This window comes from Salvia hispanica, chromosome 6, assembly GCF_023119035.1.
Source record: "Salvia hispanica cultivar TCC Black 2014 chromosome 6, UniMelb_Shisp_WGS_1.0, whole genome shotgun sequence".
NCBI classification, from domain to species: Eukaryota; Viridiplantae; Streptophyta; class Magnoliopsida; order Lamiales; family Lamiaceae; genus Salvia; species Salvia hispanica.
The window spans coordinates 6,971,857-6,995,580 of NC_062970.1; the positions used below are offsets into that span (position 1 = coordinate 6,971,857).

Genomic DNA, 23,724 nt, shown 5'->3' on the forward strand with positions numbered 1-23,724 from the left:
AATAGTTCCCTGGTCAAAAACAATTTGGAAAAGTAGAGTGGTCACAAATGCAATATCGGAAACCTTAGTATACGATTTGAAAATTATGTAATACACACAAAATAAGAAAATGAAGAGATTGAAAAGAAAAACAGAAGGGAAAAACAAAAAGATCCAGAGGGATTCGCATCCTACCCAAGTCACTCTCTCTCCCCTCCTCTCGGATCTCCCTCCCTCCTACCTTCCTTCCAAATCTCTATATTTGCATATATACACGAATATATAGTGTATATATGTCAACAGGTCGTGGATTTTATGCCGGTGATAGCTGAAATTGTATGTATGCGTATTATTTTGTGCGATCGCTCTTCATTTGTTTTTCTTCTGCTTGATTGTGGATAATTGGATTGATACGACTCTCTTTTTTTCGGATTCTAGCTGATTCAAATTCGAAATTCCACCTTCTGGGGGTTAGGATTTTCTTTTTTTATATTTGGCTCGTTATACTTCTATTTTAGGGTTTTGTTTTCTAATTCTTGGGGTATTGTTAGTGGTATCTTTATGGAGATTAGACGTGGTTATTTTGACCAATTTTCGTTCCTTTTTGGTGGGGTTTTTTAAATATCATTAGCTGATTTATTTATATTTGTTTGCTTAATATGGTATGGGTTTTGATTGGAATACTTGAGTTGTGAAGCATCTGTTTTAAGATTGTACTGTTATTGAAACTTTTCAGGATATAAAATATACTAGGATATACTGTTGGCCTCCTGTTGAAATTAAATGGTGTGATGATTATTTACTAAGTTTTGATAATTTGATATCTATACTGAGTTTCTATCATTGAGTACTAAGATTGATCGTAATTAAGTGATGGTTGTGCATTGTTGTGGGTTAAATGTATAGTTTTTATTGAAGTATATTATACATGAGCTGCCATCTCTGTATTCTTGTGTTCTGTCCATTATCTTTTTTTTTTTTACTTTAAGATTGATCTTTGTAGCTTGATTGATTAGCTTCTGTAGTAAGTGAGAAACCTATATCTTTAGTCGTCTGATACACAAACGTTAGCATGATTCAAGTAGCTTCAACTAAATTACTACTTGATTTTTTGGACCTAATGTCTCAATAATTTGTTTCTGGCTCCACTTTGGTTAAGAATTTTCATTTTGCACTTGCTCAGAATTGAGCGTCTACTCATCTGTATCATGGCAGGTTGTCAACTGGTTTAAGTGGTGATCAGTATTCATCTTGTCTAGCACAGAAGATGACTATGAATCAGCGCAACACGATTGATTTAGAACAAGGATGGGATTTTATGCAAAAAGGCATTACAAAATTGAAAAATATTCTTGAAGGGCTGCCAGAGCCCCAGTTCAGCTCAGAGGACTACATGATGCTCTACACGTATTATTCAGCACTCTATGTTCTTATACAAATTGTTGAAATTTGCATAAATTTTTGTGCTGTTGTCAAGTGCTTGGGAGCTCACTTGATTCTATTTTACAGGACAATCTACAACATGTGCACTCAAAAGCCCCCACATGATTATTCTCAACAGTTATATGACAAGTACCGGGAGTCTTTCGAAGAGTACATTACAACAACAGTAAGGACTGAAGATGATTTCTTAACAGTTTCATCATCTGCACGTACCTGGAAGTGCTTATCGTATTTCAGTTAGTGATTTCGAATTTTTTTTGTTTCTGACGTCTGAGCTAGGATAAAATTCCTACATCAAAATTTCATATGCTGTAATCCAGTATTCTGAAATGCTCATTTATGCAAATTAAGCTTTTTTGATCATTCATTAGTTTAGTTTCCATGAATTAAGTTTGTTTTAATTTTTCTATGAAGGTTTTGCCTTCTTTAAGGGAAAAGCATGATGAGTTCATGCTAAGGGAGCTTGTAAAAAGATGGTCAAATCATAAAATCATGGTGCGGTGGCTTTCAAGGTTCTTCCATTATCTTGACCGGTACTTTGTAGCCAGAAGGTCACTTCCAGCACTGAAGGAAGTTGGTCTGACATGCTTCCGGGACCTGGTAACATTTTAGCCTCTAAATCATTCTTTTGAAATTCGAACTATCAGTTGCCCTTTTTTCTTTTGCTTCGGAAAAAAACTAATCCACTGAAGTTCAGATGCAATGATTTGAACCTTGTTCCCCAGCAGTTTTTCTTTCAATCCCTCTACTCAATTCGCTACTTTCTGTTTTAGGTATATATGGAGTTATCTGGGAAAGTTAGGGATGCTGTTATTTCTCTGGTATGTAATATTGTTAATTCAGATTCATTTTGCATAGGTTTCCCCCTTTTTTGGTGTATTAATATATTTATTTTCAATAGATTGATCAAGAGCGAGAAGGAGAGCAAATAGATCGAGCTTTGTTAAAGAATGTATTGGATATCTTTGTTGAGATTGGAATGGGGCAGATGGATTATTATGAGAATGACTTTGAAGCTGCAATGCTGAAGGACACAGCAGCTTATTATTCCCGGAAGGCTTCAAATTGGATCTTAGATGATTCATGTCCTGACTATATGTTAAAGGTTCTTTTTATAAAAATAAATATTGTTCTTTTTTTTAGCTAAAACAAATTGTGGCCTCTGAAAGTAGACTTGTCTCGCACATGCTCATTAACATGGAAATATTAGTCAAGATTGCCAGTGTAGTGCTTGCAGCTATTTTCTGTTTAGTTTCTTACTATCTGTCTAATAAATCCAGGCTGAGGAGTGTTTGAAACGAGAAAAGGACAGGGTTGCTCATTATCTTCATTCAAGTAGTGAGTCAAAGTTGCTTGAGGTTTGTATTTCTCCTTAATGACTGTTGTACAAATTTCTCGTAGATTAGCATCCAACTATTGGAATGTATGCTGTGCGTGATCCGCATTTGAAGTCCTTTTAATTGTCAGATTCACTTTATAGCTTTTTTTTGTGTTTTCTATTCCAACAGAAAGTACAACATGAGCTCTTATCTGTGTACGCCACTCAACTACTAGAGAAGGAGCACTCAGGTTGCCATGCTTTATTGAGGGATGACAAGGTACTTGCTACTGAGTCTCTGCTGTCAATTGTCGTATTTATGTTTTTGTGACTTGCTGTTATTGATGCTAATCATTACATTTCCGTCCATTAGGTTGATGATTTGTCAAGGATGTATAGGCTATTTTCAAAAATACCTCGTGGTTTAGAGCCCGTCGCACACATTTTTAAGCAGGTTTGTGTTATTTTTGTTTATAGTCAATGTCAATTGGCATTTAATTATGTCGTAGTTGTATTTGAATTATTGAGGACTAACATTTGATGGTTCCCCAAATTCACAGCATGTTACTGCTGAAGGCACAGCTTTGGTTAAACAAGCCGAAGATGCTGCAAGTACCAAAAAGGTTAATCACTAGTATTTTTTCCGATGAATCTTTGTGTTACTTTGCCTATGAACAACTGTTGTAAGTATTGCCACGCTAATCTGGTAAAAGCTAAAAAGTCGTGTACAATATCTCTTATTTTGGTTTTGAAGGTCTCTTCAATGTGTAGGAAAATCACCTGCAAAGTCGGTCTCTCATGCACATACTGTATGATGCGGTGATCTAGAAATGAATCAATTTGCATTATTAAAAAAGTTTCACTCCTATACCAGTGGTTATAGTTTCAATTTGTCTCTTTCTTATGACATCTAAAAAGTGAATACTATTATTTAAAAAAATGCTCTGTTTGTTGAAGATTTTGTATATGATGAATTGATACTATAATTCTTTCCCATCCTGCTATCTACTCTCAGAACAAGTTGACAATTTTAATGCTATGCTACATTATTTGCAAGCCCTAAACTTCATTAGATAAGGGAACACGGAACACAAGAAATTTTGTTGAGTGTCATAAATCATTCTTAACCTAAGCAAGTGACGAAGGTGGACTAAAATTTTGTATGGAGTAAGTATCCTCAGGTTCTCTGTAAGAAAGAAACTGTTTTCTGAAAGAAAAGAGATATCTTATTTGCTGACGTGACTGCACTACATTTAATAGATAGATGTAACAAGCACAATCTGTGTCCGTAAACTGTAAGACAATATATTACCCCTTCATGCTAAGTTTTGGCAGCATAATGTACATCATGAATACTTTTGTTTCTGAAACTATGAAATTTCTTATTTTAACAGGCAGAAAAGAGAGATATTATTGGATTGCAGGAGCAGGTACAACTATATTGAATTTCGTTATTTTTACTTCCGTGTATGGTTTCTCATCTGAGATGAAATCATTCTTCTAATCCAGGTATTTGTGCGAAATTTAATTCGAAGTTCACTGACAAAATGAGAAGGATCAAGGTACACATGCGTGTGTGTGTGTGAGAGAGAGAGAGAGAAAGAGAGATCCACTACGATTATGAAGCTAATTAATGTGTGAATGCAGATCCCTCTTCCCCCTGTGGATGAGAAGAAGAAAGTGATTGAGGATGTCGACAAGGACAGACGATATGCCATTGATGCCTCAATTGTGCGTATCATGAAGAGTAGGAAGGTCTTGGGATACCAGCAGCTGGTTATGGAGTGTGTTGAGCAATTGGGCCGAATGTTCAAGGTACATTTTCTTGGCGTGGTTGATTTTACTTTTCCGTTTTTCCTTAATCTTCTGCCCTTAACCCAAATCTAACTTTGCAATGTGAAGCCTGATGTCAAAGCAATCAAGAAAAGGATCGAAGATCTAATCACTCGTGACTACCTTGAACGGGACAAGGACAACCCCAACTTGTTCAAATACTTGGCGTAAATCCGCATGTGCCTGCTGATGATCAAGCTGGTACTGTGAGCATGAATATGGAGTCACACAAACACACCAATCGAGCTCCGTCTACTGTACAGTCTTCTGCATGTTTTCTGTGAAGGGAATTCTTGAACATTTCGCCCTAGCCTGGTTCGGGGAAGGACTGTCCTGATGGATTGGTTCTGCGTTGAAGAACTTAACTGCAGGCCGAGGCAGTGAGACAAGTCTAGCATTTTCTGGTTTCCTTTTGTAACAGATCATGTATGTTTATTTATCTGGATAACTTATTTTGTTGAGGTTGGGTTTTCTCTCAAGTAAATGTGAAAATTTAAAGCGGTCATCCTGTGTCAAAGCTTTCTTGCTGGTTTTGTATTAGCTGTACAACCTTATGTTAAGAAACATTATTCACCTATTTATTGTGTATAATTTCGTATTTCTTCTGATACTGTTATACCGTGTCTTATTTTTGGGCGGATTTTGCCCAATTTTTCTACTGGGTTTTCAATGGTGTTTTTCGTGTTTTTTTTATTTTTTTTTGGTTCAACCCATGAGAGATGGTTAAAGTTCCAAATTGTAGCTGTTGGTCCGATTCTGAGCCGAACTCATGGTTTCGATTTAACCATGCGGCCTCACGCAATTTCGATTTAACCATGCGGCCTCATGCAAGCCAAGTTTATTTCGGAGTTGAAAGTGTATCTCTAAACATTGTTGATAAATATTTAAAGAGTTAGTTTGAAATTTAGAGTGATGTTTTCCTAAAATTTTTATGAACTTATTTTAGGTAATGACGTTGCAAAAATTAATGACAGTCAAATAAATTAAGCAAAGTCAAAGTAATAAATTGGGTGAAATTTTCCGTCATGACTATTGAAGATGTCATCCCACAAATCACAATTACACTAACATAATTTTGTACTCCATTTTTTAATATTATATTTATAGGGGCTCTTCTCTAGTGGGTTGGCAATTGAAAAGCACAAACATCACGTTTTGTCGTTAGTTTTCTTCCCTCAAATATGGAACATGATTTCATCTTCTTATGATGACGACAACTTAATATATTTCACATATTTAAAGAGTGGTGAATTCAACGGCAATAATTCATGGAGTATTAGATTTTCTAGAATGATATGGTGTAACTACTAACTGGTGTTATTCTCATTCAGCTTACAATATTTTTATTTGTTCATCAATATTTTTTCTTTGACGGTCTGAATCTATAGAGACAATTAATTAATACGTATATATGTTGTTAGATGGGTGCTTTATGATTTGATAGAAATCTAAACATAAAGTACTTTAATAAGTTGATCAGTTACAAACGTCAATGGTGTTGTGACTATGTGAGTGAGATTTTTTTTAGCGCCTGTCAATTTTTACACTGTTTACATGCTACTTTACAAAAATTCAAACCTTGATCTTGTTCCTAGTTTATAACTATGAGGATTTTGATTCCTTTATAAACTTGTCTAAGAAACCTTGGTTTCCTATATGAATAAGATTAGGATTGTAATTGAGTCGAATTATTCATGAGCTAGACTATGATTGTTTGAGTAAGTTTAGCTTGAAAACATATAAGTGGAGTATTAATTTGGTTTCACTATTTTTTTTTGTACTAAATAAGTAGTACTCACATTTTATGTGTTAAAGAGAATAAAATCTTAGGAAATGTAGTATATTTGTTCCATAAAAATAGACATTTTTGGGATGAAACGAGTTTTAATGTAAAATTGAAAAAGTAGGAGAGAGTTCGAAGAATTGAATAATTGCTAGAAAGTGTCATCTCACTAGAAAGAAAAAGGTTTTCAAAAATAGAAGTGGATTACTTTTATGGGACGATCAAAATCAAAAGATGTCTATTTTAATGAGATTGCGAGAGTATAGTACTTGCGAATGAAATAATCTATTTTTGATGTGTGATATTGTTTGATGGTCCCTTTTATATTTTATTGTAAGAGGAGGAATTGGAATATAGTTAGCATGATTAGAAATTATTTAATGATTGTAGCCCTTCTAGTGATGATGGTGGAAATTTCCCTCTTCAAACCCACTACTTTCACTGCATAGTTAAAAAGAACTATTTTGTCTCAATAATTCACATTTATTTGGACACATGTCACTACGCTGTACATATTAGTGTACGGCGTTGTGACACAAAGTGCACCCAATATTTGCACGCTTGCTCGTGCTTGAACACGAGTTGTGTGGCCCAACCAGCATATGATATGTGACATTCTCATTTCTTTAATACAACAATTGGTTTTTAAAAAATACATATTTTCCAACGATTATTAACGATATATTTTTTAAATAATTTTGATTTTCTCCTATAAATGCTAGTATTCCACTTCATTCACACCCCTCAATGGTGATGTGGCAGCACTGACAATGTGTTATGGCTGCAATGGAATTCAATCAACCCTGACTACTGAAGCAAGACATTCACCATGAAAGAAAGCTACCGACGAGAACGGGTGTTTTTCGTCTACCAATCTATATGAGTTGAAAGTTTTATTTATTTTAACTATGTGTATTTCATTTATTCCAATCTAAATGTTTTAGTGAGTTTTAGTATTTTTTGTTAATTCAAAAGTTAATTTAATTGAAAATTATAACTGAAACTAGTAAGAAATGAGAAATAGTAAAAGTAAGAGAATACTATAGGGCTTAATTTGTTATTGCTAAACTGGCCGTGGGTAGTGTTGGGAATATGCTAATATTGTATTGCTTCATGTTTGTCTTCTTTGTTGGAGGTGTTGTGATTTATCCAACGGGTACTTTGATATTGTCTTGAAAATTGAAATGGCGTTTCAAGGGCTACATCAACACCAATGCCATAAAGCCTACACTTGGAATTTTCTATTTATCTAGTCTTGTAGGAGTACTAATTTGCATGATATGATATGGTCTCGCAATTGACGATGACTTCAATTCTAATAAGTCACGAGATCCAAACATAACAAGAAAATCCAAGCCAAGTTGCTCAGAGGAAGTAGTGCCAATTATACCACCAACTTGATGCAGACAAACATGATTGTGGGCTCTCCTCTTCTTCCTCCTCCACTCACAAAAGCTCTCCAATCAATCAATGGAACTCTGAAAACATTTATTTTCTTTTTCTTTTTTTCTTTTTTTTTGTAGTGAAAAAACATGGTGTTAGTGAATGGTGATGCACCAAGATTTGATCTCATTATTACATTCACCTTTTTCAAACAATGGAATCTTGTTAGGACAAACAGTGAAAAGTGATCCTCTTCTGTTGGAATCTTTGCATATTAGCCCTTCATTGCAATAAAGCACTCACAAATTTTTAGGCCATTGGCAATTTAAGCCCCCATTTTAACATTCTACGGAAGTCTCATGCAACAAATTTGAGAGCACTAATAGGTCAAAGTTGGTCTAAATTGTAAAAGACCTCAAAAGTAGAGTCCTGAATTGTAAATAACCCAAAGAAAAAACTAGTTATATCAGCCCACTTGCTTAAATTATTCAGTAAAAATTCCAGGCAAATTCAAAAAGAGAAAAACATTTGATTTGAATATGAGAACATAATAGAACTGGAGATATCTGTTACATCAACAACCTTCTATTCACAAGTCCTAAAACAATCTTGACATTTTCAATGAAAATGAAGCTACTAGTTCACAATCTTTGCAAATTCCAACCTCTTCTTCCCCTGCAGTTTGTTGGTAACATAGTGCTTACTATACTCTCCATGATTGTATGTCCTATACTTGCAAGGGTTATTCTCATCTACAAACTCCTGCATTGGACCGAGCTCGATATCGTAGCTTGGAGCATAAAATGTCACTATAGACAGCCTATCCTTCTCCTTGTGAGTCACTGCTCTGTGCTCCACACTCTTGTATCTCCCATTTGTCAAAACCTTCAAAACAAAAACAAAAGTTATAAACAACTATCAAGTAAAGTGATTAAGTTGTTGTAATAAGAAAAGTACCTCAATTGTATCTCCAATGTTGATGACTAGTGCATTGGGAATGGGCTGAACTGATATCCATTTACCATCTTTTAGTATTTGGAGGCCAACTGAGCTGCCCTTCCCCTGTTGCAGAACTGTGAGGGCACTTCCATCGGAATGTGGGCTTAGCCCTAAGACGAGATCGGGCCTCGGACAAGCCGGGTAGTAGTTCATCCTCACTGCTTGCACAGCCACACCAAACATCTCCTCAAAAACATCCTCTTTTAGTGCAAGTGTTGTGGCTATGTGTTTCAGTAGATTCTTGCATAGTTGCCTTACTTGTGCTGAGTATGTTTCCACAGTCTCACTGTTGAAAACAGTTTAAATAAGCACAGACTATGAATGAAACTCAACAATCAAGATAGTGGTGCAAAAACTTCACCTGAAATCTGAAGGATTAGATGGCCAGAGTTTGGGATTCCTAATGTAGTCTGGTATGACACCAAGTGCAAACATGTTGCACCAATCCAATTTCTGATCTTCAGAGAAGATGAAGGCCTGACCATAGCCTTGTACAGTTCCAGGAATCATGGGGTACTTCTGCTTCTCCTCCAAAGGCAACATGAAGAAATCCATAGCCACTTTCTCTATTCTCTCACCCAACTCCACATCAATCCCATGATTCACAATCTGCAACAAAAAAAAAAACATAGTAATTAGAAAAACAATACACTTATTTTTCAAGGATGCAAAAAAACTTAGACATGAACCTGAAAGAAGCCCCATTCTTGACAGGCTTTCATGAGGTTGTGTAGTTCAGCAGTGGTTCCTTTGGCAAGTTTGGAGAGATCAATGAGAGGGATGGTGTCAGAGCTTAAGATGGGCTTGTCCAGGGCTGGCCTCTCCGTTGTGTCGCGGATGAATCTTGGAGGGATGTGTGAGGATTTGGCATTTCTGAGCTCTTGAACATCATCTATGTGGCCTACTTTGATGGCTGAGATTGGAGCTGGAGCCATTGCTAAGTTAAATGTTGATGTTATTTTGAAGGTGGTAGTTGATGAGGAGATCAAGCCTCTATTTATAGAAAAATAGATGGGGTATGCATTGTAGTAACTTGTACTAGTAATACTTTTTCAATAATTGTAGACAACAAAAATTTGGCAAAAATTAGTGATCTTTGGTACTAGTGGTTGTTGTATTATGGGCATGATTCTTTGAAATTATTTAGTGGGACGAGTGTCATACTATCATTAATTGTATTTTCTACTTATACTACCTTAGTTAAAAATTAAATTGATGTTGTTCTGTGGGTTAAATTCAAATTTCAAAAGTGGCCTTCTAAAACAACGTGGTGTATATATATTGCAAAATTCTTCATATAAGACTATGGTTAGAAATACCACAATTATTTTATACAAACGGAGTATAAAATAAAAGAAAAATGGAAAAAAAATTGCAAGCCACCATATATTCATATTAACCTTCGCGTGCAGGTGTGAGGCTCGTCCCATCCCGTCCCCTCCCCTTGGAACGTCATCCTAGAGCACTCAAAGCATTCGTTATGGATGCTATGAGATTTGATTCAACACTTTGGTATGTATTCTGTTCTTTTTCTTAGTGTTTTTGCCATATATCCCTTTTGATGTAAAATTTTATTATGAAATAGAATGAGAGCAAATTTATTTACTTAAATAATAATCTACATAAAGCGAAAATGAGTGGTAAATAGAGATTGTTTGGTAAAAAAGAGGGGGAATAATAGAATTTGGAATCTCTAAGGTTACGACTAGGATATGTGATGTGTATTTGCTTTTTTTTGAATAAAAAACAATGTGATGTGATTCGGGTTATGGAGAGGAAGTGGTGGTAGTGAGTAGTAGGGGCCAAAAAATTCCCATTCAACTATTATTGTGTGTCTTCATTTGGACAGACCAAATCAAGTGATTGATGCCATCATATTCTCCTTATAGGCTAAGACCAATACAAATTAATTCTAAATTAAGAATGGAATATTGCTCATTTGTTATCATAAAAAGATAAATATATATTTCTAAATTGTAAGAAAATTCAAGTCTAGAAAATACATAGAAAGATAAATATATCTTCCCAAACTATGAAGAAATCTAAAGGGTGACAAGTGAAAAGGAGAGAAATCTTGGAAAGTAAATATATTTAATATACATGAATTTTCATTCTTTAACCCTCGAACAAAAACCAAAACCAAATAGTGCGCAAGTCATTCACCCAACACCCAATAAAGTAGAATAAAACAGGAGATTTAGCATAGAACTTGTTTTAACATCCAACTCATTCTCTAACATCACTAAAATCATTTTGACGGAACCCACTGAAAGATAGAAATTCGGACACCACCAACTCTTCATCTATTATCGTACACAATATACACTACTAGAAGTCTTTTCTACCAAGCTCTCTGTTCAAACTCTAATCTTTGGAACGTAACTTTATTTCAAATATTCCAAATTAATCAGGAGATAACATAGACTATAGATCTTGATAAAAAACTTTTTGTCAAACTTAATGATTTTAAATTTAATGTTGTACAGAGATACTTGGTGTTGGATGTCATCAATAAATGTACCTTCACAAAATTAAAGAAAATATGGACTTATGGAGTGTATGTTCTTATAGGATAATTTATGAAAATAAATAAATATGTTTTTCGACTTTAACCTTCACATTTATTCTAATTAGTGTTATCATTTTTGTTTAGTGATTAAATTTTAGTAAATCTTTCCCAATGTTGTCGAATTTTTTCTTGTCCTCTTTTTGAACATATATCTAGAATATACGGAGTGTTTTAGAGTTTAAATAATACTACAGTAATACACTACTCATAAACTTACTATTTGTAGACAATGTACTCTTTAATTGATGGAACTGATTGACGTTCTCATCGAGGAATTTTAATCGTACATTTTCTCAAAAAATGAAACAGTTACGAAATTAAAGACTTAAAAAAAGTTTGATGAGAGTTATTGGTGGCCGCATGCAATTTAATAGCACCATGTCACCATCGTCATTAAGTGTTGTATCAAACGATTGTGACAATTGATTTTATTTTTAGTCGTTCAATTAGCACTCCAATGTAACATAATTAAACGGATTACACTGCTTATTTTCTCGCAGCTATACTGTATCTATTAAATTTGATAGAACAAATAATTACTCCATCTGTCCCATTAGAAATGCAACGTTTTCCTTTTAGGCCGTCCCAATAAAAATGAAACGTTTCTTAAAATGGAAACAACACTCTCTCTACTTTTTCTTTTCTCTTACTTTACTCTCTCTTCATTAACTCACAAAACACCACTGCATAAAATCTTGTGCCGGAAATCAAATGTTGCATATTTATTGGGACGGAGGGAGTATAAGATACTCCATCCGTCTCTGATTAGGAGTCACACTTTGACCGGGCACGGATTTTAAGAAATGTAAAGAAAAGTTAGTTGAAAAAGTTAGTGGAACGTGGAATCCACTTTTTTATATTAATTTTATAATAAAATGTGAGTGAAGTGAGTTAGTGAAATATGAGACCTACTTACCATTTATGGTAAAAATAAAATGTGATTCTTAATGAGGGACGGACCAAAATAGAAAAGTGTGACTCTTAATCGGGGATGAAGGGGGTATATTCCGGCGAAATATGTATTGACGATCGAACGTCCACTCCTAATTCAAACCAAAAATAAAAAACTCATCACCGTCAGAAAATGGTACTCCTATTAAATGAGCGGTCCGACTTCAATTCGTCTAGGGAATCGATTGATACATCTATATATAGCAACTCATTTTAAATTAAACCGATTTAATCATACAAATTGGAGGAAGATTTTATGTGTTTGGTGATATAATGGTGCACGAAAACTCCATTATTCACAATGGAGAAAAATCTTCATCCACGCTTAGGTTTCATGTACTATTGTATCATCCCATGTGCATAAGTTTCGTAAAACTCTAAATTCATACTTAGGTTTACCAAACTTATGCATATAGGTTTGTTTGATATATCAAGCCATTTGCATGAATGTGTCTAGTCCTAGCATTGCAATATATGTTTGGTTTATCTGATGTTAACAAATTCAAATTTCATACTCCCTCTATCCAATTGAAGATGATCTATTTTTCTTTACATTACTAAAAATTAAAACACTTTTTTTTATGTTTTATTACTTCTCTTTTACTTTACTTTCTCTATTTAACACAAAATAAAATTGCATAAATCTACGTGCCGCTCAAGGAAGGGGTCATCTTCCGACTACTAGATTTAACATAAGGAACGAAAGATTTGTTTTAACTTTTAATCATCAATATGGCCAACAAAACACAAATATAGAGAAAAAAAATTAAAAAATATAAAAGTAATAACATGATTACATAAATTACAATTAAAATACGTGTAAGTATCTTATTCTAGTAGTAATATTGATGATGAAAGTAAAACAACTCCAAATTAAGAATGAGAGTTGACAAGAGGTGACAAATACAAGTTGGCTCATATATCTGAGTTTGGTGTCCATACATAGTGCTAAAGTCTATCAACCAATTATTCTTTGCAAATTGACCAACCCTTCCCGTCTATTTGGGACCAACTTAATATCAATCCCCCTCACAACGCGTGGCGACACAAACAATTCAAATCCCAATAATAACACCGTATTTTCTATTCGTACAAGCAAAATATTCCTAAATCTTTTTATGTCAATTCCCTTTTAATCAATGTCTTCTACACGCTTTTATTATCTCCTTCGTAATCAAGTTATCTTGGTTTGACCATTCCTTTGTGGTTTTTAACCTAACTTATTTAACAAAACATTCCACCAACATTCCACATCTGTTTTTCCATTTTTTTAAAAGTTAAATTGAGATAAGCTAAGCTATATAATTTGATCACATCTCTTCTAGGCTTGAAACATTTCGAGTTTTTATTCTTGAGTTTTAATGTTTGTGTGTAATATTGGTTGAATGTTTGTAATCTTGTACGTCCCACAAAGTAGTCTTAGTGGGATGGATGTTTATAAATCATAGAGACGATTCGAAATTCTTCTGATTTTTTATAGATTTCGAATGAACGTTAATCATACAAAAATATACAGCAAAATATTTGGAAGGTGATGAAATGCAGCAAAATATTTCGTTAATGGAAAGACTCTGATAATTAGCTATATTGACTAGTAATTTCACTCTTGTTATATTCATCTATACCACCAGTCTTTTATCTAACCTATGATCTATATGAGTGGCGGATCTAGGTGGGGTCGAGTGGGGTCGGCCGACCCCACCGCTGGCTCCGGTGAATCGCCTGAAAACGCCTTCAATCAGCCGCCAACCCCACAGTCTCTACATATCCGCCCCGTCGTCAACATCAGTTCTGGCAGCTTAGAGAAGAAGGGTCATGTTTCCTATATTAGTTTTATATTGATTGGGCTTTCTTCGTTACAAATTAATTAAAGACCAATTCATTTTTACCTTGTATATTAATATAAGTTTCAATAAGTTTCAATATTGAATTAATTCTTCATTATATTGAACTAGCTAGTGTCACACTCGTACGATGTACGAATAGATTTAATTCATCATAGTAAATTTATACGAGGGTTAGAAATCACAAACATGCAAGCAATCCCGACAATCCCGATGCATAAAATTAAACTACTTTTAAATCAACCAAGTGCATACATTTATATTTATAAAATTATTCAAAGTTTCCAATAATCACTTTTTTATCTATACCATTAAACAACTATCATAATTTTATATTGTATTAATAGACAACATAAACCTTTCAATTTAATTCACATCAAAAAGTTAATATACAAATTGTTAGAAAATGGAAGATTGTGATTGGAATCAATTACTCCAATTAGGTGATTGACAAAATATTTTATAATACTTGGTGCTCAAGAATACTTGGAGCAAAAATTCTACCATATTTACTTATTTGTAATCCCTATTTAAAGGGTGCTTTCTACAATGAAATTATCATCCTATTCAAAACAACCGTTCTCTTTTCTTCTTCCCTTTCAATTATGTTTTCTGTACCATTTAACATGGTATCAGAGCCAGGTTCCGATCCTGGGACCTGTGGGTTATGCACCCCATTTGTTGCCCAATGACCCCCGAACTCCTATTTCGTGCAAATCAGACCCCAAATTGTGTATTATTCCTGTAAATGCCCAAATTGTGTGTAAAAATAGGTTTAAGCTCCTAGAAAATTGTGGAATTGCATGTAAAGTGTCTAGTGAAAATGAGAAGAACGATAGGTGGATATTCAATTGTGGGGCGACAGATACAATAACTTATGATGCTTCGGATCTTACAGAGATTCATAAACCTCAGAAATCCCATATTCAGACAGCTAATGGGGAATTTACAAGAGTTGAAGGAGCGAGAACTGTGAAAATATCACCTACTCTTCAATTATCTAATTGTCTTTACATTCCTTCGATGTCTCACAAATTGTTGTCTATTAGCCATGTCACGAAGGAATTAAACTGCACCTTATTGATGCAACCACATTTCTGTCTGCTGCAGGATATCCGAACCGGGGAAATAATTGGACGTGGCACTGAACGTGATGGATTGTACTATGTAGATGAGATAGCTCAAAAAGGGGCCGCCATGCTAACTCACGGGTCTGCCGATAGGAAAGCTTGGCTTTGGCATCAACGCTTGGGACATCCGTCTATCGGTTACTTAAAACTATTATTTCCCGAATTTGTTTCTAAACATGATGAGTATTGTGAAACTTGTTTTTTGGCCAAAAGCCACCGAACTTCTTATCCTTTGAATAATACTCGTGTTGATTTCCCGTTTTCCTTAATTCACTCTGATGTTTGGGGGCCCGCACCTTTTATTGGGGACAGGGTCTTAGATATTACTTGGTTTTTGTAGATGATTGCACTCGCATGACTTGGGTATACTTTATGAAACAAAAATCTGAGGTTTATACATATTTTTTACATTTTTTTAACCTTATCAAAAACCAGTACCAACACTCTATAAAAATCCTGAGATCAGATAATGGGAGGGAATTCGTTAACTCGGCCATGAAACAATTTTTTCAAGAAAATGGCCTGATTCATCAAACCAGTTGTGCCTATACTCCCGAACAAAATGGTGTAGCCGAAAGAAAAAACCGTTCCCTCCTAGAAATGACCCGCTCTATGCTCATTGAGTCAAAAGCCCCGAAACACTTCTGGCCAGAAGCTATTGCCACCTCAGCCTACCTCTTAAACAGATTACCAACAAGTATCCTCAAACACCAAACACCACTCCAAGCCCTATCCTCCTTCACCAAAATTCCACCACCCTTAACTCTTGAACCACGAGTCTTTGGGTGCTCCGTTTTTGTTCACACCCCGAAACATGAACGAACCAAACTTTCCCCTTGTGCAATCAAGTGTGTCTTCGTGGGATACGGGGTAAACCAAAAGGGGTATAGGTGCTTCGATCCTAAAACCAACCGAGTGTTTGTCACCATGGATTGCAATTTCCTTGAAACCGAATACTTCTATACCCACCTCAACGGTCAGGGGGAGAGTAGTGGTAAGGACCCGCTAAGTTGGATATCAGCGCCAATGCCAACACCAAGTAATCTCGAAGTGGGCCTAACAGAGACGGCAGTAAGCGGTTCCGCCGAGCAAGTCTCTGAAGTAGGACAGTCTGTTCCTGAAGGTGACGCTCACCCAACTACTTCCCCGTTGAGGCTATCCAATGTAAGTATTGATAACCCTGTAATCCCGGTTCCTTTTACTACTGATGATGTAAGTGTTGATGAAGAAACAGACCCCGTTGCGGAGAGCACAGGTGAAGAAGCTAGTGAAGTAGAAGGGGTCGAAGGAGTTGACCCCGACACAGGGGGATACATCCTTCCTCATCGGGAGAATAGGGGAGTTCCACCTAAAAGGTACACATCTGAGAGGATTAACAGGAAGGCTCGCTACTCCGTTGCTTGCCTAGTTACTAGTCATCTGTCAGAAATGGCCCAAGCTTTTGAGAAAGTACTGTATGAGGAAGAAGAGATCCCACAGTCATAAGTGATGACTTGGAAGAAATTGAGAGCTTGAAGAGGAACCTGTTTCAGGAATTTGAAATGAAGGCTTTAGGAGATCTCAAGTATTTCCTTGGGATTGAAGTGTTAAGGTCACAGAGAGGGATCTTTTTTAGACAGAGAAAGTACATATTGGACATCCTAGCAGAGACGAGTCTCCTAGAGTGTAAGCCAGCAGATACGCCTATAGCAGTTAATCATGGGTTGCAGAATAATGATAAGGCCGAGTTGACCGATCGAAGTCAATATCAACGACTAGTTGGAAAACTTATTTATCAATCACATACTAGGCCAGACATTGCCTACGCAGTAGGGATCATAAGTCAGTTTATGCATCGACCGCAGACAGACAATATGGAAGCAGCGCTCAGGATTTGCCGATATCTGAAAGGGACAACAGGACATGGAGTGTTGTTCTCTAAGAGTGATAATCTTGACATCCATGGGTACACCGATGCTGATTGGGCGGGGAATCCTAATGATAGAAGGTTAACCGCCGGGTACTTTACCTTTGTTGGAGGTAACTTGGTGACTTAGAAGTAAAAAGTAGAAAGTGGTCGCCCTCTCGAGTGCTGAGGCAGAGTTTCGTGGAATCAAAAGTGGACTGACTGAGATAATGTGGCTAAGAAGACTGATGAAGGAACTCAGCTTAGCTCCTAGCAGAAAGTGTCGACTATACTGTGACAACAGAGCCGCTATAAGCATCTCAGAGAATCCAGTTCAACATGATCGAACCAAACATGTTGAGGTGGATAGACACTTTATCAAGGAAAACATTGAAGGAGGCATTGTAGAGCTGCCATTTGTTCGCTCAGAGGATCAGCTTGCTGACATTTTGACAAAGGCAGTCAACAAAAGAGTTTTTGAAGATGCTCTTTGCAAATTGATTATTGGAGACCCCACCACTCAATTTGAGGGGGAGTGTTAGAAAATGGAAGATTGTGATTGGAATCAATTACTCCAGTTAGGTGATTGACAAAATATTTTATAATACTTGGTGCTCAAGAATACTTGGAGCAAAAGTTCTACCATATTTACTTGTTTGTAATCCTTATTTAAAGGGTGCTTTATACAATGAAATTATCAGCCTATTCAAAACAACCGTTCTCTTTTCTTCTTCCCTTTCAATTATGTTTTCTACACCATTTAACACAAATAATCATCAATACTAAAGAGTCTTAATTAAAATATAGAGTAAAGGCCAAAATTGGTCCTGAACATATGATCATTTTACGTTTTTGGTCATAAATATTATCTTTGAATTTTGTAGTCCTGAACATATGGAAATTTGATCATTTTGGTCCTCCGTCAATATTTCCTTAAAAACTAACGGTCAACAGGGTTTAATCTCGATTTTGACTAACTTATGCCTGATGATGCCTGATGGGAGGAAATTTTATTAACAATTATCACCAAATTAAAGTACTTTGATTGGTCCAAAATGGAAGTTATTTGAATTAGATGCAAATTAAGGTAATTTAATATTGAACCAGCTGTTACATTGTTTAATTAATGGCACAATATCCATGACTGAATTATATTATTGCCGATTAACTATTAATAAAACTTACTACACGTTCTTAGCTCCAAAAATAATTTATATTTTTTAAAATTATTTAAAATTTTGTGCAAGATTCATAAGTATTTAAAATCTCTCCCAAAACTTATAAATATTAATAAGAACAAAACTCGCCTTTTATATATGTATAGATACGAAAACTTTAGCATGAGTTTCAACATTAATATAATATTTTTACTTTTTCTATAAGGAAATTTTTACCGTTTTCTTTTTTCAACTTTGCAGTACGAGTACTAATCAATAAGTATATTTTTTTTCCTCTAATCCGTAAATTCATTTTTATCATATTTTAAATAAACATAATAATTAATATACTGTTTATTGATTTTATTACTTTGCTTATCTTAATGAGACTCTATTAAAGTGCTATAGTATATCATAAGGATTCTTAGTCGAATATATTTTGACTTTTGGTGATTTTATTAAATATATCCAAACTATAAATTTAATAATAAAATTATATTTAGTTGTTTAAAATACTCATTGAACCTAATTATCATGTATAGTATAGCATAATAAAGTGCTATTTAAATTTTAATAACTTTTTATTTAAAATAATTATTTAAATATATATTTCCTAACGTTCAAAATAGTTGTGATATTTTTCGTTTTAGAATGTTCTACTATAATAAGGTCATTTTTTTCTTAATATTCGCGTCGAAAGAATATGACTCTATTATAGCAGAACAAAGATATTAGTTATCTCATTTATTTTGACCCCACGATTATCAGTTTCTGGATCCGCTATATCCTACAATATCTAAACTGCCCTATCATTCGGGCTCCGAATCTCGTGGCTTTAACGCTCACAAAACCCGTTCCCGGCCGACATTACATTGGGGTTTCGAGCCCTAAACTCGTGAAGAAGAAGAAGAAGAAGAAGAAGAAGAAGAAGAAGAAGAAGAAGAAGAAGAAGAAGAAGAAGAAGAAGAAGAAGAAGAAGAAGAAATCAAAAATCAACTTACAAAATCAAGCAGGCGGACAAAGTTGGGGCGATTGCGAGGCACTATAACATGATTTGCAGCATGAGGGCCACTGCCTTTACACAATGCGGCCTTGTCCGCCATTGCTAAATTATGCAAGTTATCAACATCAGAAGCGGAAGACGACTGAGAGCCAATGTAGCATCAATAGCAATATCATCTCATCTCACATCTAGCATAATTACTTTCAGAATTCTGCAGAAGATAATGTACACATGCATAAGTTGGATGCTATAGAAGATGCATAGATGTGCAAACAATTAAGATAGAAAAATAGATCAGCATGGGTTCTAACTTCTTCAGCTTCTTTCAAAGCAGCAGCACTAGACACATTCTTGTTCCAAAGGCCTGCATCAAGTTTCTCTGCTTCTTTATTAATGACGTTTTCGTTAGTAGTGTCTTGAGTCCATACGACTCTTTTTCAAGGGATCCAATGGCCCTGATGCTTGTTTGCGTCTTGTCCCAATTTTTAGGCCATTGGCTATTTAAGCCACTTTTAAAATTTAGCAATAATGCCCCAATTTTAACATTCTACTTAAGTCTCATGCAACAAATTTGAGAGCTCTAAATTGTAAAAGATCACAAAAGTTGAGTACTGAATAGTAAGTAAATAACCCAAAGAAAAAACTAGTTATATATATCAGCCCCACTTGCTTCAATTATTCAGGCAAATTCCAAAAGAGAAAAACACTTGATTTGAATATGAGAACATAATAGAACTGGAGATATATGTTACATCAACAACCTTCTATTCACAAGTCCTAAAACAATCTTGACATTTTCAATGAAAATGAAGCTACTAGTTCACAATCTTTGCAAATTCCAACCTCTTCTTCCCCTGCAGTTTGTTGGTAACATAGTGCTTACTATACTCTCCATGATTGTATGTCCTATACTTGCAAGGGTTATTCTCATCTACAAACTCCTGCATTGGACCGAGCTCGATATCGTAGCTTGGAGCATAAAATGTCACTATAGACAGCCTATCCTTCTCCTTGTGAGTCACTGCTCTGTGCTCCACACTCTTGTATCTCCCATTTGTCAAAACCTTCAAAACAAAAACAAAAGTTATAAACAACTATCAAGTAAAGTGATTAAGTTGTTGTGCTAATAAGAAAAGTACCTCAATTGTATCTCCAATGTTGATGACTAGTGCATTGGGAATGGGCTGAACTGATATCCATTTACCATCTTTTAGTATTTGGAGGCCAACTGAGTTGCCCTTCCCCTGTTGCAGAACTGTGACGGCACTTCCATCGGAATGCGGGCTTAACCCGAAGACGAGATCGGGCCTTGGGCAAGCCGGGTAGTAATTCATCCTCACTGCTTGCACAGCCACACCAAACATCTCCTCAAAAACATCCTCTTTTAGTGCAAGTGTTGTGGCTATATGTTTCAGTAGATTCTTGCATAGTTGCCTTACTTGTGCTGAGTATGTTTCCAAAGTCTCACTGTTGAAAACAGTTTAAATAAGCACAGACTATGAATGAAACTCAACAATCAACATAGTGGTGAAAAATTATCACCTGAAATCTGAAGGATTAGATGGCCAGAGTTTGGGATTCCTAATGTAGTCTGGTATGACACCAAGTGCAAACATATTGCACCAATCCAATTTCTGATCTTCAGAGAAGATGAAGGCCTGACCATAGCCTTGTATAGTTCCAGGAATCATGGGGTACTTCTGCTTCTCCTCCAAAGGCAACATGAAGAAATCCATAGCCACTTTCTCTATTCTCTCACCCAACTCCACATCAATCCCATGATTCACAACCTGCAATAAAAAGCATAGTAATTAGAAAAACAATACACTTATTTTTCAAGGATGCAAAAAAACTTAGACATGAACCTGAAAGAAGCCCCACTCTTGACAGGCTTTCATGAGGTTGTGTAGTTCAGCAGTGGTTCCTTTGGCAAGTTTGGAGAGATCAATGATAGGGATGGTGTCAGAGCTTAAGATGGGCTTGTCCAAGGCTGGCCTCTCCGTTGTGTCGCGGATGAATCTTGGAGGGATGTCTGAGGATTTGGCATTACTGAGCTCTTGAACATCATCTATGTGGCCTACTTTGATGGCTGAGATTGGGGTTGGAGCCATTACTAAGTTAAATGTTGAGGTTATTTTGAAGGTGGTAGTTGATGAGGAGATCAAGCCTCTATTTATAGAATTATAGATGGGGTATGCATTGTAGTAACTTGTACTAGTAATATTTTTTCAATAATTCTAGAAACAACAAAAATTAGTCATCTTTGGTACCAGTGGTTGTTGTATTATGGGCTTGATTCTTTGAAATTCTTTAGTGGGACGAGTGTCATACTATCATTGTATTTTCTACTTATAGTATTACTACCTTGGTTAAAAATTAAATTGATGTTCTTCTCTGGGTTAAATTCAAAAGTGGCCTTCTAAAACAACTTGGTGTATATATTGCAAAATTTTTCATATAAGACTATGGTATGTGTTTTGTTAGGTCCGAACCTAGTACCACTAGGAATACCACAATTATTTTATACAAACTATAAAATAAAAGAAAAATGGGAAAAAAATTTGCGAGCCATCATCACATTAACCTTCGCGAGCAAGTGTGAGGCTCGTCCCGTACCCTCCCCTTGGAACGTCACCTAGAGCACACAGAGCATCAGTTATGGATGCTATGAGATTTGATTCGATACTTTGGCATGTATTCTATTCTTTTTGCTTAGTGTTTTTGTTACGTATCCCTTTTGACGTAAAATTTTATTATGAAATAGAATGAGAGCAAATTTATTTACTTAAATAATAATCTACATAAAGTGAAAATGAGTGGTAAATAGAGATTGTTTGGTAAAAAGAGGAGGAATAATGTAATTTGGATTCTCTTAAGGTTACGACAAGGAAATATGTTACATATGCTCTGTATGTGATGTATCTTGGCTTTTTTTTAATAAAAAACAATGTGATTCCCATTTCATTTGGACTGGTAGTAAGTAGTAGGGGCGAAAAAGATTCCCATTCAACAACTATTTGGACAGACCAAATCAAATGATTGATGCCATCATATTCTCTTTATAGGCTAAGACCAATACAAATTAATTCTAAATTAAGAATGGAATATTACTCATTTGTTATCATGAAAAGATAAATATATATTTCTAAATTGTAAGAAAATAAAGAGAAGAAAATAAATAGAAAGATAAATATATCTTCCCAAAAAATGTTAAAAAGACTTATTAGCATTTAACCTCATTTTTTATATTTATATTTGAATTTTCTTTCTATTTTTTTAATAATTTGAATTAAAGTATGCACTAATTATATTTATGGTTCTAAAAAAATAAAAAAATTATACAAAAATCATAAATATATGACCACAATATTATGCACTATCCATGTACTATATATGCATCCAAATATTTTAATTAAATGCATAAATAAACCTAATTTTTTGTCAAATAAACTAGTTTTTGGTTATACAAAATTTGGTCACATAGATTTGTTGTTAAATAAATACAGTAATACACTACTCATAATAATAAATCTATGTGACCAAATTTTGTACAACCAAATTCTTGTTTATTTGACAAAAAAATAGGTTTATTTATGAATTTAATTAAAATATTAGATACATATATAGTACATGGAAAGTGCATAATATTGTGGTTATATATTTATGATTTTTTATAATTTTTTTATTTTTTTAGAATTATATATGTAACTAGTGCATACTTTAATTCAAAATTTTAAAACTAATAGAAAGAAAATTCAAATATAAATATAAAAAATGAGATTAAAGGCTAATAAGTCTTTTTAACTTATCCACTTACTATATTTATAATTTTAATATATAATTAATACATCAAATTATTAATATAACTTTATTTTAGTTGTACAAAATTTGGTTGTTTATCATTGCTCTACTCATGAACTTACTATTTGTAGTCAAATTGTACTCTTTGATGGAACTGATTGTACTCATAAACTTACAAATTGTAGTCAAATTGTACTCTTTTAATCGTACATTTTCTCAAAAAATGAAACAGTTATGAAATTAATTAAAGACTTAAAAAAGTTTGATGAGGGTTATTGGTGGCCGTATGCAATTTAATAGCACCATGTCACCATCGTGATTAAGGGCTGTGTCAAACGATTGTGACAATTGATTTTATTTTTAGTCGTTCAATTAGCACTCCGATTAACATACTACCTCCATCCTCCAAAACTTATCTCATTTTGACCCAACACGAGTTTTAAGAAATATAATAAAAATCAAGTTGAAAAAGTTAGTGGATTGTGGATCCTACTTTTATATACTCCCTCCATCCGGCATTAGAAGTCCCGGTTGACCATTTTCATCCGTCCGGCATTAAGAGTCTCGGTTAGACATTTCCATAAAAAGTGAAATAAAAATATTATAAAATAAAACACTAAAAAGTACAAGTAAAAACACATCCAAA

General features: G+C 34.7%; 3 protein-coding genes across 3 annotated transcripts; 1 reads left to right on the forward strand and 2 right to left on the reverse strand.

Moving 5' to 3' along the window:
- The first annotated feature begins 118 nt into the window (after positions 1-118).
- Positions 119-4,529, forward strand: LOC125195894 (cullin-1-like). Its single transcript, XM_048094173.1, has 13 exons — positions 119-315; positions 1,195-1,386; positions 1,489-1,588; positions 1,837-2,022; positions 2,196-2,243; positions 2,324-2,527; positions 2,703-2,780; positions 2,931-3,020; positions 3,114-3,194; positions 3,301-3,363; positions 4,135-4,170; positions 4,250-4,302; positions 4,388-4,529. The coding sequence occupies exons 2-12, from the start codon at positions 1,247-1,249 to the stop codon at positions 4,289-4,291; spliced, it is 1,068 nt and encodes a 355-aa protein (XP_047950130.1). The 5' UTR covers positions 119-315; positions 1,195-1,246; the 3' UTR covers positions 4,292-4,302; positions 4,388-4,529.
- Positions 4,530-8,248: 3,719 nt separating this feature from the next.
- On the reverse strand, positions 8,249-9,722 carry LOC125196721 (protein SRG1-like). Its single transcript, XM_048095333.1, has 4 exons — positions 9,428-9,722; positions 9,100-9,347; positions 8,697-9,024; positions 8,249-8,624 (listed from the first exon to the last, which is right to left on the reverse strand). Exons 1-4 carry the CDS (start codon positions 9,671-9,673, stop codon positions 8,376-8,378), a joined length of 1,071 nt encoding a protein of 356 aa, XP_047951290.1. The 5' UTR covers positions 9,674-9,722; the 3' UTR covers positions 8,249-8,375.
- Positions 9,723-19,904: 10,182 nt separating this feature from the next.
- LOC125193550 (protein SRG1-like) lies at positions 19,905-21,438 on the reverse strand. The gene is made up of 4 exons (XM_048091370.1): positions 21,143-21,438; positions 20,820-21,067; positions 20,417-20,744; positions 19,905-20,341 (listed from the first exon to the last, which is right to left on the reverse strand). The coding sequence occupies exons 1-4, from the start codon at positions 21,386-21,388 to the stop codon at positions 20,093-20,095; spliced, it is 1,071 nt and encodes a 356-aa protein (XP_047947327.1). The 5' UTR covers positions 21,389-21,438; the 3' UTR covers positions 19,905-20,092.
- Between the last annotated feature and the right edge of the window lie 2,286 nt (positions 21,439-23,724).

Bases quoted from the DNA above. Each gene is read 5' to 3' on its own strand.
- LOC125196721 (XM_048095333.1), bottom strand. From the start codon at position 9,673: ATGGCTCCAGCTCCAATCTCAGCCATCAAAGTAGGCCACATAGATGAT. The intron at 9,348-9,427 runs GTTCATGTCTAA...TTTTTGTTGCAG, and splicing joins AAGAATGGGGCTTCTTTCAG to ATTGTGAATCATGGGATTGA. The intron at 8,625-8,696 runs GTACTTTTCTTA...TTTGTTTTGAAG, and splicing joins ACATTGGAGATACAATTGAG to GTTTTGACAAATGGGAGATA.
- LOC125193550 (XM_048091370.1), bottom strand. From the start codon at position 21,388: ATGGCTCCAACCCCAATCTCAGCCATCAAAGTAGGCCACATAGATGAT. The intron at 20,745-20,819 runs GTGATAATTTTT...TGTTTTCAACAG, and splicing joins TCTAATCCTTCAGATTTCAG to TGAGACTTTGGAAACATACT. The intron at 20,342-20,416 runs GTACTTTTCTTA...TTTGTTTTGAAG, and splicing joins ACATTGGAGATACAATTGAG to GTTTTGACAAATGGGAGATA.
- LOC125195894 (XM_048094173.1), top strand. From the start codon at position 1,247: ATGACTATGAATCAGCGCAACACGATTGATTTAGAACAAGGATGGGAT. The intron at 3,364-4,134 runs GTTAATCACTAG...TTATTTTAACAG, and splicing joins ATGCTGCAAGTACCAAAAAG to GCAGAAAAGAGAGATATTAT. The intron at 4,171-4,249 runs GTACAACTATAT...CTTCTAATCCAG, and splicing joins TTATTGGATTGCAGGAGCAG to GTATTTGTGCGAAATTTAAT.